The sequence below is a fragment of the Terrapene carolina genome, unplaced genomic scaffold (assembly GCF_002925995.2).
Source record: "Terrapene carolina triunguis isolate 2854851 unplaced genomic scaffold, T_m_triunguis-2.0 Scaffold236, whole genome shotgun sequence".
Taxonomy (NCBI): Eukaryota; Metazoa; Chordata; order Testudines; family Emydidae; genus Terrapene; species Terrapene triunguis.
The window spans coordinates 15,343,025-15,357,451 of NW_020664587.1; the positions used below are offsets into that span (position 1 = coordinate 15,343,025).

General features: G+C 42.4%; 1 protein-coding gene across 3 annotated transcripts in view; it reads left to right on the plus strand.

Moving 5' to 3' along the window:
• Positions 1 to 8,291, plus strand: part of ZMYM4 (zinc finger MYM-type containing 4) — a 53,857-nt gene extending 45,566 nt beyond the window's left edge. For all 3 annotated transcript variants that reach the window (XM_026657053.2, XM_026657054.1, XM_026657055.2), the window contains exons 26-29: positions 119 to 230; positions 1,922 to 2,170; positions 4,270 to 4,399; positions 6,407 to 8,291. In XM_026657053.2, coding sequence (XP_026512838.1) covers positions 119 to 230; positions 1,922 to 2,170; positions 4,270 to 4,399; positions 6,407 to 6,614 — 699 coding nt within the window. In that variant the 3' untranslated portion in view covers positions 6,615 to 8,291. The remainder of the gene's footprint in view (positions 1 to 118; positions 231 to 1,921; positions 2,171 to 4,269; positions 4,400 to 6,406) is intronic.
• Positions 8,292 to 14,427: the final 6,136 nt, after the last annotated feature.

Here is a 14,427-nt window from a genome sequence, read left to right on the forward strand (position 1 = left end):
AAGGAAGGCAAAGAGAAATACTGTAGGAGAGAACCAAAATAAATCTGACACCCTGTAACCTGTCAGCACTCTTCTATGTAACTATGAATTGTATCTCTTCCTTTCTTTTCTCTTGTAGTACCTGTTTGAGAATGGTAGAATAGATAACATATTTACCGAGCCCTATTCCAGGTTTATGATTGAACTTACAAAACTATTGAAAATCTGGGAACCTACAATACTTCCAAATGGTAGGACAATTAATTTTTCATACTGTGTTGTTTTTATGTACCTGCATGACAGTGAAACCCATCTTTATAAATGAATGAGTTCTCAGGGGTGCTCCTTACAGTACAGGTCATCTGAAGAGTGCTGTGGCCAAAGAACAGCAGCATTGAACTGCTCCGTTAAGTCTACCATGATTAGGAGAATGATCTGTACTGTGAGGTGCTATCCTCCTCCCCTCTCCACAACATGTAGTCATTTGTGAGAGACGGGAATCCTGGATTCCGTATTCAACTCTGCCACTTACTTACTATGGGCCCTTTAGCAAGACACACTTAACCATCTCTCTGCCTCAGGTTATGCCTCTGTAAAATGGCTATAACGCTTCCCTTAGCCATATGTCATGGAGCTTCATGAATTAATGTTTGAAGTGCTCTTCATCTAGCATCTTTCATTGGAGGCTTTCAAAATATTGTTATAAATCCTCCCTCTGTTTCCTGCAGAGTTGGCTGGTTGATATACTTGGGGAAGGGCACTGAACGAAACAAAGGTGGTAATTTTATAAATACAACTAAAACAGCTGAACACTTTTTTTTTTTTTTTTTTATCTGTAATTTGGATAGAGGAGATTGGTTTCAGGATACCAAAGAAGCTTTAGTGATTGTGGTGATTGCATACCTGGATCCGTGACCATCTCTCTGTGTATTTCCTTTAATAAATTAAAAAAAAAAAAAAAAAAAAAACCCCACGCATTTACACGGGGGAAAAACCCAAAAGGCCTCTGGTTGCCGAACACAAAGGGGGGCTGGTCTACACCGGGGGGGGGGAGGGAGAGGGAATCGATCTAAGATATGCAACTTGAGCTACGTGAATAACGTAGCTGAAGTCGAAGTATCTTAGATCGACTTACCTGGGGTCCACACGGCGCGGGATCGACGGCCGCGGCTCCCCCGTCGACTTCGCTACCGCCGCTCGCTCCGGTGGAGTTCCGGAGTCGACGGGGAGCGCGTTCGGGGTTCGATATATTGCATCTTAATGAGACGTGATATCGATCCCCGATAAATCGATCGCTACCCACCGATACGGCAGGTAGTGAAGACGTACCCTGTGATTAACCTCCATAATACCTTTTCTTTACCTGCTTTCAGGTTCACTATGTCACAGCAGTTTATCTCCACGTGGAGGTATCACACAATTATCCATGCTCTACACCCAAGAAGTGTAATGTTTGAGCACTTGTTTGAGCTATACAACATGAAACTGTGCTGAGGTCTAACTGAGATAAATAATGGCTGCTTTCCATTTGCTTTTGAAAAGTCTCACTGATCAATAGCTTGGTCTTTCTCATGCTTGATGGGTCATATTTATCCCTTGTGTAAGTGTATGCAGTTCTGTTGATTTCAGTCAAGTTAAATCTGCTTACTGTAGATCTGAGTTTGACCTGATGTACAGTTCATTGACGCATCAGGTTGTCTAGGAGGATTTCATTTATATTATAATTTGACAGGACCTGCCTTTTTAATGTAACTCCCCCCCCCCGTCCAACAGGGGTTTATTGCTTTCCTTAAACCTATGAAAATCCTCAGGGATCACATTGTGCCCTCAAGTCACTGCTGAAGCTGCTTACTCATACCTGAGGGCAGAGAGTTGCCCTTACAATGAGATGACTGTTTAGGAAAGAGCTGATTTTTACTTTTCCTTTACCCATTGTCCTCAGGTTACATGTTCTCGAGAATTGAAGAGGAACATTTATGGGAATGTAAACAGCTCGGTGCATATTCCCCAATAGTCTTATTGAACACACTTCTGTTCTTCAATACCAAATACTTCCAACTAAAGAATGTCAGTGAGCATCTGAAGCTGTCCTTTGCCCACGTTATGAGACGCACCCGGACTCTGAAATACAACACCAAGATGACATACCTGCGTTTTTTCCCACCTTTTCAAAAACAAGAGGTAGAATCAGGTGTGTTGCTGCTTTCTAATTACTTGAGGTGGTTTTAATTTGGATTTACATAGCCCCAGGAGCATTGCCAATGCTTTATTTTAAAATGAGGAAAAAATGTTGTGCATTTTGCACATTTAGTAATATTTGGGCTTCTGCTGATACTTTAACTTCCTTCCCCTTGTCCCCCCCCCCCCTTTCTTTTTGACTTCTAGCTGGGTTTAAAACCAAAATTCTGTATGAGCCCCAACAGCTGATAGAAACTTGTGGATGAGATGCCCAAAATATTTGAAAGATTTTTCACTAATCATTTTTAGAGCAGCCTAAGCACATCCAGTAATTCAAACCTAGAATAAGAGTCATTCCCTTCCTGAAGAGCTGATAGCTCAAAGGACCAGGCTCCTTAAGGTGCTGAGCACCTTTAACCCCCATTGAAGTCAGGGGCACTTGAGGCTAGTCTGCTTAGGTAGGATCTGCTTTGTAGTATGCACACCCTATCACACTGGAGCAGGCCCTAAGACAGACCAGCCACAGGACAACAGTTCAGATAAAGCCAAGCCAGCCAGAGCTATTGACACACATGAAATTCAGGAGGAGGGAGTGGAAACTCTCCTTTTGCAGGCCCCAGATGTAGAGAGAGAGAATGCAGCTTTCCTTCGCTGCGGTAGTGGTTGAGCAGCGTATTAATAAGCTGGGAAATGTTAAAGCTCCATCTGATTCTGTGAGGGGTGGCAGTGAGCCCTGGGAGAGGAGTTGGTGGTGGTGATGTTTGACTTGTTTGTGAATCGAAAACTCGGTGGAAGCGTGCTGACTGCCACTCATCAGACAGTGTCCTTTGTAAAGACAGCAAGCAGGATCATCAAGCTACTGCCTACTTGAGTTAATTTGGATAAGCTATGAATTCTCTCTATTAAGATAGATGCTATTGTTTGTGCGCTAGGTCTTCTTACCTTCTCCAGGAGGGGAGTAACACTTCTACTCTTCCCTCCTAGGGTTGAAGTCCTTGATAAGATTGATAACATGCACTACTGATTTTCTAAGTGAGTGACCATAAAGTCTCTCTTAAATGCTTGTCAGGTGGTTTCTGCTGTTGTGCCATTTTATTATTCATACAATCTTTCACTGGGGAGGTACTTTGTAATATGTCTGGTCTGATTGTTCTATGGGCTCTGGAGGATACTGGGCCAATTTCTACATTGACTTACACCATGTGTAGCTCCATTGATTCCAATAGTGTTACAAGTCCGTGCAGAATTGGGCCACTATGTCGTAGGCTGTAGTGTAGACATAGCCTATGTTGGCAAAACTTATGTCGCTCAGGGGTGTGAATATTCCACCCCCCTGAGCAACATAAGTTACACCGTCATAGCACTGTGCACACACACGCTTATGTCGGTGGGAGAGCTTCTCCCATCGGCATCTTCACCACACATGCCGCAGCTGTATTGGTACTGCTGCATATACAGTCATAGCCTTAGTTTTGGAACTTATCAAAAATTCATTCTGTGTCCTGGCAAAGGTCATTTGCATAAGCAAGATACACTGTGTGGTAGATCTTGGTTTCATTTTTATACAACTCCTATTAAAAGCAGTGGGGGTGTATGCTCTGAAGGTGCAGCAGGTGGAGAAAAGCATAGCAGCAGGTAAGTGGATGTGTCGTGGGAAGGATGTACGCACTCTGAGGTAGATGGGGAACAGACACACTGAGGATGACCATGCATTGGTACTACGGGGTTCTAGCATTTGAGCTGTGGATGGGGGCGAGGGTCTTATCAGTCACTGTAAACCAGCATTAAGAAGGTGAAACTAAATATTGTTTAAGCAATTACATTTTCCTGAGCCAGCATTTCAATCTGTGTAGAAACAGATCCTTTCTGTTATGTTGGGCTCCTTTTTAACTATCAGCGACACAAATGATGGCATTCATTTGATAAAGTTGTTTCCAGTGTTTGACGTGGCAGTGCCAGTTTGCATGAAAAGTGATCCTCTCGAACAGCACGTCATTTATGCGCTGCGCAAAGCCCCATCAGGGTGCAGAACTTAAACCAACCAGCTTCAGCTTACTGTCACAGAGGAGGACTGTTCTCCACTGAGCTCATGTGTCATTTTCCTGTATCCAGATAAGTTATCTGTAGGAAAAAGGAAACGGAGTGAGGACGAGGAGGTTCCAACAGCAGTGGAAATGGCTGAAAACACAGATAACCCTCTGAGATGTCCAGTCCGACTCTATGAGTTTTACTTGTCAAAATGGTGAGTGATTGGCACAGCCTACTTTTGGATTATACTTGGACCAGATTGTGCCCTCCTGCAAGGAAACCTGTGGTGGGGTAGGGCAACTCTGCAGCTCCTCTGGGGGAGTTTTCTTCAAACACCCCACAAGAAGGGGGTTCCCACACACGCAGTTACCCTGCAAAGAAGCAAGGAAGTTATCCATCCCCCAATCCCTATTGAGCCCCTCAGGATCAGGGTCACCCAGCCCTTTGCCTCTGCACAGGCTCTGAGGCTCCCTACTCCTCCTCAACAACATCACAGCTCAAATGGAGCCAGGCACCAGCAGATCCTCCGGGGTTCAACCAGTGGTGGGGAAATGCTGTCACATGGTAATACAGCTGTGGTTTGCATTAACTTTGCCAAGAGTTCCCCGGGCTGGGTGGGGGAAGAGGGGTAGAGGAAGATGCAGTAACCCCCGCCATTCCTTTGCCCTCATGCTCATGGATTCTGGACCCTGCAGAATGATTGCAATCTGGCCCCTTGCACCGAGAAGTAGAGCCAAGCTCTACAATGCAGTAATCCATTGCGCAAGATAAGCAACATCTCAGTAGCACTTTCCTCGTTAAGCAGGGTGGAAGAGTGTGACTAGAGGTAACAACTAGAGATGCTGACATTTACTTGCTGAAAGATGAGATTAACTTTACTCCAGAAGTCACAAAGGAAGCCGCAGAACAAGGATGAACGTATAAATCAGTGGTCCCCAACCTTTTTTGTCTGGAGGGCGCCAGACAACAAGCTACGGAGGACCATGGCGGCGGACGAGCATCCGCTGAAATGCCGCCAACAAGCGGCAACGTCAATAGGCGTCGCCGCCAAAATGCTGCCAACAAGCAGCAGCATCCAGAGGCGTCGCCGCTGAAATGCTGCCGAAAATCAGCGGCATTTCGGTGGATGCTCGTCCGCCGGCCAGTACGCGGGTGCACTTAGACGCCCTGGTGGGCGCCATGGCGCCCGCGGGCACCAGGTTGGGGACCCCTGGTGTAAATCATTCAGTCTCTCCCCCACTCTCCACTTAAGATCATTGAGCAATGGAGTTCAGTATTATTCTCTCTCAAAAGAACATACATGCCACAGAGTGACATATCATTAGTGCCCGCTAATAGCCCTGTAAATCGTTCTCTGAAACACACACAACCAAATTAGGGCAAAATAGCCCTGCCCAGGCAAAGCCACGTCCAGCAACCCTCTCCACTCCCTGCTCCTTTCACCCACATTCCTTGTGTTCACTGGTGTCATTCTGAGCTATCCCACATTTGCAGCACCACCTCATATGACATCATAGTTCAGCCTCTGCAGTAGTGGCAAGTGGCAGTGAAAAGCCTCTTTCACTGTCCGGATTTTAATGTGACAATTCTAAAGCCCAGCAGGGAGCGGAGGCTTTACACTCCTTGCTCCGCAAGACTGCAAGGCACTCTCTGATTCTGAAGGTCAGTCTTTCAAGTGGATGGGTTCACCATTCTGCTATCACTAACAGGCAGGCGAGGCTCTGGTTTTGTAGATCACTGGCTCTTGTACCCTCAATATCCCAAAGAACATTTAAAAGTTATCAAGTGTCCCAGGAAATACCAGTAATGCCGTTAGCTTGCATAGACTTAGCCGGAGTTCCCATGTTGCCTTGAACACTAGAACCAGTTTTGTTCTGAGATTGAATGTTAATTGTGTTAAGATGGTGATGCCATGTAATGGGATGAAACTGCAATTGAAGAACCACCTCTATAAGGAGACGCAGCTATTCTGTTTGGTTCTATAAATAGCTAATGCCCTTGGAGCTGGAGACGGATTGGCAACTCGCTGCAATGAAGGGCAGAGATTGAGGCACTAGAATGGAGATCCAAATTTTACTGTTTAAATTGTAGTTATTCCAGTCTCAAGGTAATGTCAGGTAGTAGGTCTAAGCTACTTTCCCTTTGTCTCTTTAACTGTGCTGTAAACAGGACTGCTAATGCTGCCTTCTGATACATAGTCTTCCTTTCTTTACACTAACAGTTCTGAAAGCGTGAAGCAGAGAAGTGATGTGTTTTACCTTCAACCTGAGCGTTCTTGTGTACCTAATAGCCCTATGTGGTACTCCACGTTGCCAATAGACCCCGGGACCTTGGACATCATGTTAACACGTATTCTTATGGTGAGGGAGGTACACGAAGAACTTGCCAAAGTCAGATCAGAGGACTCTGATATTGAATTGTCAGACTAACTGAAGTGGGGTATTTTCCTTTCAATACACATTGCAAGTACCAAACTGTGAACACATCCAGCCTTCAGAAAATGTTGTGTATCAAATAAGCCAAGTTAACGTCACTACACAGGCATATTTTGAACCACAATGGATGTGCAAACTGGAATCAGAAGGAAGCAAACTACTTTAAGCTGCAAGAAACGCCAGTGTCCAATGCAGTGATAAATCCTCTAAACAAACTCAAGAATTAACCTGTTCAAGCGGTGCATAAATCCTTCATTTGTTTGGGATTAAAACAAAATTGTGAAATATTTTTAAGCAAAACTGTTGTATAAATTCTACCATAGTAACCATGGGCATAGAGAACTAGACTGTGGCTCACATGACTTTGCAGCCCGATGGCTGGCAGCCATTGCTGCCAAAGAGCATGTGGACAGGAGACACAGTGCAGTGAGGTCTAGACAAATAGACACCTTCCGTTATGTATACACACACTTTTTTAGTTTTATTTTATTTTTTACTGGGATCAAAGATTAAGAAAGATATTAAGCCAGAAGTCAATGTTATATCTGCCAGATTACTACCCTAGTGGATGACTACCTGGACTGCGTTCAAACAGTCACATGACCCCAGAGTCTAGCTCTTAGTCCATGCTAACAACTATGACTCTGTTGGATCTCTGATGTGGGGGAGATGCTATAAGTCAAGCATCAGAGCAATCGCGTTATGGGACAAAAATCTCTGGAATACATATAGGAGAACGAGGGTCCAGGGCTGTGTGCAGAAAATCCCCTGAATAGCCTCTGCAGTCTGTTGATGTAATCGAGCAAATGCTGTGGTGCGCAAAAATAGTTGTTTTGGAGGGAGTTGTTTTGGTTTGGGCATAAGGCAGCTTTCCTTCCCTTTTCCCCCCGCCATTCCCACCTAATTCTTTGTTTTTATACAGTGCAAGTCTGGAGGGCCTTGTCATTTCAAAGTGAAGATACTCTTTCCACCCTTTCAACGCGTGCAGTATTACTTTTGACAACAGAACTGTGGTAGAAAAGTACCTTGTGTGGTTTTTTACCCCACCCCACCCAAAGAAATTTAGTGATAGTGTTGGAAATTGAAATATTTTTTTTCAATGGCTTGGCTGTTACTGTATCTTTTAAAAGGGGAATCTCCCATACTGTATCCAGAGGACAGGACACTGATTAGATAACATCTGTCTCTCCATTTTCTCAAGCTTAAGATGCTCGTTTCTAAGGACGACAGGTCATACAAGACTATTTTTAAAGAGAATTGTACTTTTTTTAAAATCAGTAGTTGCCCAACTTCTGTAGCAGGGGGTTTGATATCTGACCCTCTCACTGCAGTTTCAGGAGTTGAAAATCAACAGCCTTGAATTAAATTTGTTTTTTTAATTTTCTTTACTTTTAGCAGCAACAAAGGTAATTTAAACAAGACAATTGGAAAGTAGTCTATTGACGTTGTGTACTCGGTAGTCCTGTCCCTGCCTGTAACAGATTTCACTGATGTATTTTTTAATACAGAAAACTGTGTGAAAAGTAAACCTGCCCCTGATTCTGTATGATCCAAGTCCATCTGTGTCTGTCATTTCTGATCGGAGACTGTTTACTTCACATCTTGTCCTAAAGCTGTGGGGGAAAATACCCTGGCCATTATTACCCTACCAATAAACTACCCAGAGACTTGGAGGCTTAATGATCTCAATTACATTAATTTTACAGTATATAAATACTAACCTTCTCCCTATAGTAATATTAAAAGTAGTTAGATAGCAAACACACAGTTTGTGTTTGGACAGCTGATGTGTTTCAGGAAGAAAAAATATCCCTATGCCTTTAACTGACAACAACAGATACCATATGGTTGGAAAAAAACAAAACCCCACAATCCTATTGCCCCTAAAAAACAAAACAAGTAGTGTCTCAGTTGCATGCAGGTCTACCCAAAACCTCACATCACAGGAAATATCCATGAATTATTGTAATTCTTGGACATTCCTCATGAGTGCAGCTATAATGTCTTTGTCAGGTTGTTGTTTTTTTCCCTTTCTATTAGAGAGTTGTGTGAAATTTTTTCAATGAATAAGGGAAACAGTCAAGACATCCTGTTAGGTTTGTTTTTAAACAAAAATTTTTGGTTTTCCCTGGATAGAAGTTACAGAAATATTCCCGTAGAATAAAATAGTATATTTGTATATGATGGGTGACTTACTCATTTTTCTTTCTCTCTGGAGAACCTCACTCCTTTGTTGTCTATGGAACTACAGAATGTCAGTTTGTTCCAGGTTCTTGGAATGAAAAATAATTACCCCTCATATCCTCTTAGCAAACAAATCTATACTACTTTAGCCTGATTGATTGAAAGCAACGTTGGTGAATGTTGTATTTGTCTTTTTATTTAATTTTTTATACGATAAACAGTTAATTGCCGTTTTGGTTCTTTTTGTCACATTAACAGGACAATGGTTCAATTTTTTCCAGTGTAACAACTTCTGCTTTGTGGTTCTTTGTAAGAGACAATATGCATTTCCTCAATATTCCAGTGCTGCCTCAGCCTCTCAGATCTGTGGTTGTTTTGATTGGACTCAACACTGAGGCAAGATGTGTTGCATCGAAGATTTCAATAGATATTAATTACACACACAGTTTCAAAGTTACTGGGTATCCTAAAACACTTCCTTTATTTTTATTATAAATAGTTCTATCGTATTGCTTGCTGCCCAGGCAATACTCTTCGTAACTTGAAATGTTCTATTTAAGGAGAAAACAAATCCCTTTTTTAGTCTGCACGTGGCAAAGAAATGACAGTGGTGAGTGCAAGCTGGACAAACAGAAGATGCTGCTTCCTGCCAATAGGTTTATTTGCTTATTTTTAGGCCTCCTAACCCAATGACACTTATGATTTTCAAGTGTTTCTTTTCTGGGCACAGATAGGACAGCATAGCTGTTAAGATTGTTTCGCTTGAGGGCCTGGAAGCCAGGCTGCCCAGTTATATATTGTAGGGTATATTACGTAGTGAATTACAGCTAGAGCCAGTAATTTGAGACTATCGATTTTGCAAAGATTTTAAAAATGCCTTTTGGGGGCGTGGTTGTCCGCTGCACAATTCTGACATTTTCTAGTGGGATGCGTCCTGAAATATGCTGAGCATCCTGTATGTGCTGATCTCCAGCTTCCATTGACTTCAGAATCAGGCACAAAGGAAAGATGCATGTTTCATTAATTATTCCATTGACCTCATTAGCCACTGATCTAAAAAAAATCTGCATTCAGCTGGCAACAGGCTCCAGTTCAGTCATGTCTCCTCACAAGCTTAAACTAAAATGGCAGCAGTGGTATCAGTTTCTTATTTCCTAAGGGTACAGTAATATAATGGCCAAGCAGTACTGAGGAAGCTTTAGAGCCAAGGTTATGAACTGTTGCCTTACAAAACAGCTACAGTGTATAAAACCTTGTGTACTGTGCTCCTTTTTTCATCTTCAGTCTCCATGCTTTATGTATAAAATGAGGGAGGGCATTTGGAGTTTGGCTGGCCTTAACAAAGCATGGTTGCATTCTCTTGTTGCTTTATGTGTTACCCTATTTAAAGTTCTTGATCAATCCAGTGGATTCAGAATCTGGATTTGCTCTCCTCCGCTGCTGCTCTACAGTATGTTCCAAGTAGAAGGGAACATCTTTGCAGGCCTGAAAGAAGGAGCTAGTTTTGAGCAGCCAATTTAGCAGACAAGTTGCAGAAGACTGATGGAATCTACCTATGTTCACTGTATATACTGGGTATATTTATACCTCAACCACTACAGCAGCAGTGCAGTGTAGACACTACTACGCTGATGGGAGGGGTTCTTCCTTCATAGGTAGAGAGGCGGTAGCTAGGTCAACAGAAGAATTCTTCCATCAGCCTAGCACTGTCTATACCTTGGGGGTTAAGATGGCATAATTACATTGCTCAGAGGTGTGGATTTTGAGAGCTGTAGTTATGCCAATGCAAATTCCCAGCGTAGACCAGCCCACTGTAAATCTTTTTTGGAGTCACAAAACTTTCGAAGCCCATCGAATCCTTCTCTAGTTGTAAATTGCATCGTGTGTCCAGAGAGCAACATGAATCAGACTTTTCTCAGTTCTCAAGAGAAATTGTGCAGCCAATGTCAAGGCATGGCAATTTCATACTGGATTATGGATTACTGGGCGAGAAGTGGCAGACCAGCTGCTGGTTTCTTATTTCGTGTACTGTGGACGATAGTTTTATCTTGCTTCTGCCGTAGTAAAGCTGAATCATGGAGTCCAGTTTTGCCCTTAAGGGCTGCAACTTTAGAGCCAAACCCTGCTTGCATTACACAAGTATTACCACTGGAGTAAAATTTGTACTTGTTAGGGCTCATCTACATTGGCATAGCTCTGTCTTTCTCAGGGTTCTGAAAAATCCACACCCCTGAGATTGTTAAACTGACCTAGCGCTAGATTGGCAGAAGAATTCTTCTGTCAACCAAGCTACTGCGTCTCAGAGAGGTGGATGACCTATGTCTACACTGAAGCATTGTGGCTGTTTAATTGTAGGCATACCCAAAGACAAGCAGTCTATTGCCATTTTATGGCTCTGCTCATAGATTCATTGAAAGATGACCGAGCAGGACAAGATTTTACATAATAATTTTAATCCCTCATTCTATTATGGTCAGTAGCTTGAGAACCATCTGTAGCTCAGTAAAGCCAAGGAAAGCATGGCCAGGAATTAGCCCTACCCATACATGTACCAGAAATATGAATACATTTTTGCTCAGGGAAAATTGAGCTGGAAAACAGAGGGTACACACTTTGTGCACAATAGGGTTGTATTACGACTGTTTTGACTAGTTTGCTTTTAAAACTGGGATTTCCAGCTGTAAATCTCAGAGATGAGAGTTTAAAGGGGAACATTATGATCATCTAGTCTGACCACCTGCCTATAGAATTTCACCCAGCAATTCCCCCCCAAGCCCACAGCATCTGGTTGAGCATGTGTAAAATCTTGTGTGTGATTTTCAACAAAAAGTCTCTTGATGCTTTTTGGGGTTTTTTGTTCTGTTGTTTTGCCTTAGAAGGAAGTTATTTTGCACTTGCCAAGGGGTAATGGAATATTTAAATAAAAGTGGAGAATCTATAGCTGCTGCACTGTATTCCCAAGAGCTCTGCGTTGCAAATACTTTATCATGTTTGGGTTTGGAGTCAGTTTATGCGGACAAGTGATTTTTGTATAGCAGGTGAATAATGTTAGATAGGCTGAAGGTGTATGCGTTCCATCATTCTGCATGCAGTGTTTCTTATTCAAAGAAGATCCAACCTAATCAACAACATGATGTGCATCAGAGATGGGACAAGTCTATGGTAGTCCTAATTTACAAGTTCATAGGTCTAGAATTCCAACCTCTGTCTAACAAGTTTTTTTGCTATTTAGATTTGAGGAAGAGGGTTATGATGGTGTTCTGGCCAACAAATTTTTTTTTTTTTTAATTTATAAAAGTTAGAGGCCACATCTATTGAAATCAATGGAACTACACTTGTTAATACCAGCTCTAGATCTGGCCCAACATGTTGAAAAATTCTAGAATGGTTTTAAAAGTTTTAACGGTTTCATAAAATCCAGACCCCTTGGATTCTCCGATGCCTCGTTCTTAAACACTGATAAGATGGTAACATTCAGCTAAGGATTTTCGGTGCTAATTGGTGGAGGTTTGTGTTTAACAACTGGAATTTCCCAACCTCACTCGTGACTGGGGGGTAAACAATAAAATGCAAAGGGCAGCTCTTGAAAAGTGGTCAAGTTTTAAAACATTGAAAATCAGATCATCATAAAGGTACAGTCCATTTCATTGACCAAAATCCAGACTACGTGTGTACAGCAGCTGGATTGGCTATGGAATAGATGGCTCTCATGGCTTATCCACAAATGAACAGACTATCTTGGGTGGAACTGCTTCACGTTTTAGTAGTTCCTACATGTGTGTATAACTCTAACAACCAGAATATACCAAAGGGCAGAGTCTGGATCTGTTGGGCAGCTAGTGACCTTAACAAAATTCTCTGGGTGTTTGACAAAAGGACTGAAACAGGACTCCTGCATTCTAGTTCCAGCTCTGCAATTGTCTCATTGTGTAGCCCTAGACATAGCTACATTATAAAAACTGCTCCTGTCCTGTAGATGAAAGCCTTATTTGAGTCACTTGCCCCTCTGTACCTCAGTTTCCCCATCTGTCAATTAGATATACTTTCCTACCTCATGGGTGTTACAAGACTAAATTCTGTAAAGTGCTTTGCAGGCCTCTGATGAAAGGTGCTATGCAACTGCAAAGCATTACTTTAAAAGGCCTAAATGGGTAAGTAGTGAATAAATACCTCTTATAAAAATCAGCTTTTTAAAAAAGTGGAGATTGGTGTAGTTAAATGTGTGGCACCTAAAAGACAGGTTATTCACTCGCCAGATGGGCTGGCTGGCTAAGGATGGTTTTTGTTTATCCGCAATATCTGTATTCTGGAAAAATGACTAAACATTTTTCAACCTGGCTGAAAGGTTAAATCCTTGTTTCACATATAATGGCAGGATCCCAGTTTAAAGTTGTGTCTTGTAACCTGTTTTTATTTTAAAAAATCCAAAGTTTAAGCTCTTCAGGGCAAGGACCATGTTCTCCTATGTGTTTTGTACAGGACCTAGCGCAATGGGACTCGATCCTGTTTGATGTCTGACTGCTACCATAATTATATCAAGAAACTTCAAAAGTTGTGGCACGCACCAGCAAAACTTGAGGGGGAAAAAATCACTTTGTTCCCCCTATTCTTCTAGAATTACATACAGCTAAGCCCAAGTCCTAGTTTTCCTTTTCCATTTCCCTGCTTTACAAAAGAATTTTCATATACATCCTATTATAACAATTTTTAACTTCTGTCCCTGAAGGCTTTGGGGATCTTTACACTACTTATGTGGACAGATTTACAAAAGAATAAGGCCACCTGCCATTGTAATAAGCCATCAATCACTTTGCTTGATGGTAACTGTAAAAATAAAGTTGCTGATGACATAAGTGCAACAGCTGCATGTGAGCACGATTGGCATTACCGGTCTGCTGCTATGAATGACGTGTAATAATCCTTAACGGCCAGCTAGATTCCTTGGTACAGGACAACTGAATTTAGCTGCTGCCCCTGAAAATCCACAGTTACAGTTTATCTTAGCAGCTTGATAATGTAGCTGTAATGAAGCTGGGAATGGGCGACAGGGGATGGATCACTTGATGATCACCTGTCCTGTTCATTCCCTCTGGGGCACCTGGCATTGGCCACTGTCAGAGGACAGGATACTGGGCTAGCTGGACCTTTGGTCTGACCCAATCTGGCTGTTTTTACATTCTGATGTTAACATCACTTTAGCTGGTGGGAAAAAAATCAATCCAAAATGTGGTTTCTGCCCTCTAATGTGTGCAGTGAAATTCTCCTGTTTTTCTAATTAGATCCCCATTTCCCCTTTGTATTTGGATACATTGGGGGTGGGAGGCGAGTGGGAGTGTTTTTAAGGCCCTGATTCTGCAAAAACTTGCAGAAACACTTAACCTGAAACACATGAATAGTCCCACTGACTTCAGTGGGTGCACCCACACGAGTACGCGTAAGCATGTGTATAAGCGGTTGCAGGATTGGGACCTATGTGGTATATTTGCAGCCTACTAGCACCCCTTCCTGGTTCCCAGAAAGCATCTTAAAGTCGAATGACCGTTCAATTTAAACTTGCTGAACACGACTAAGTGCCGCAATAGGTACGAGAAATGATACACCACTGGTGACATTTCTGTTTAGA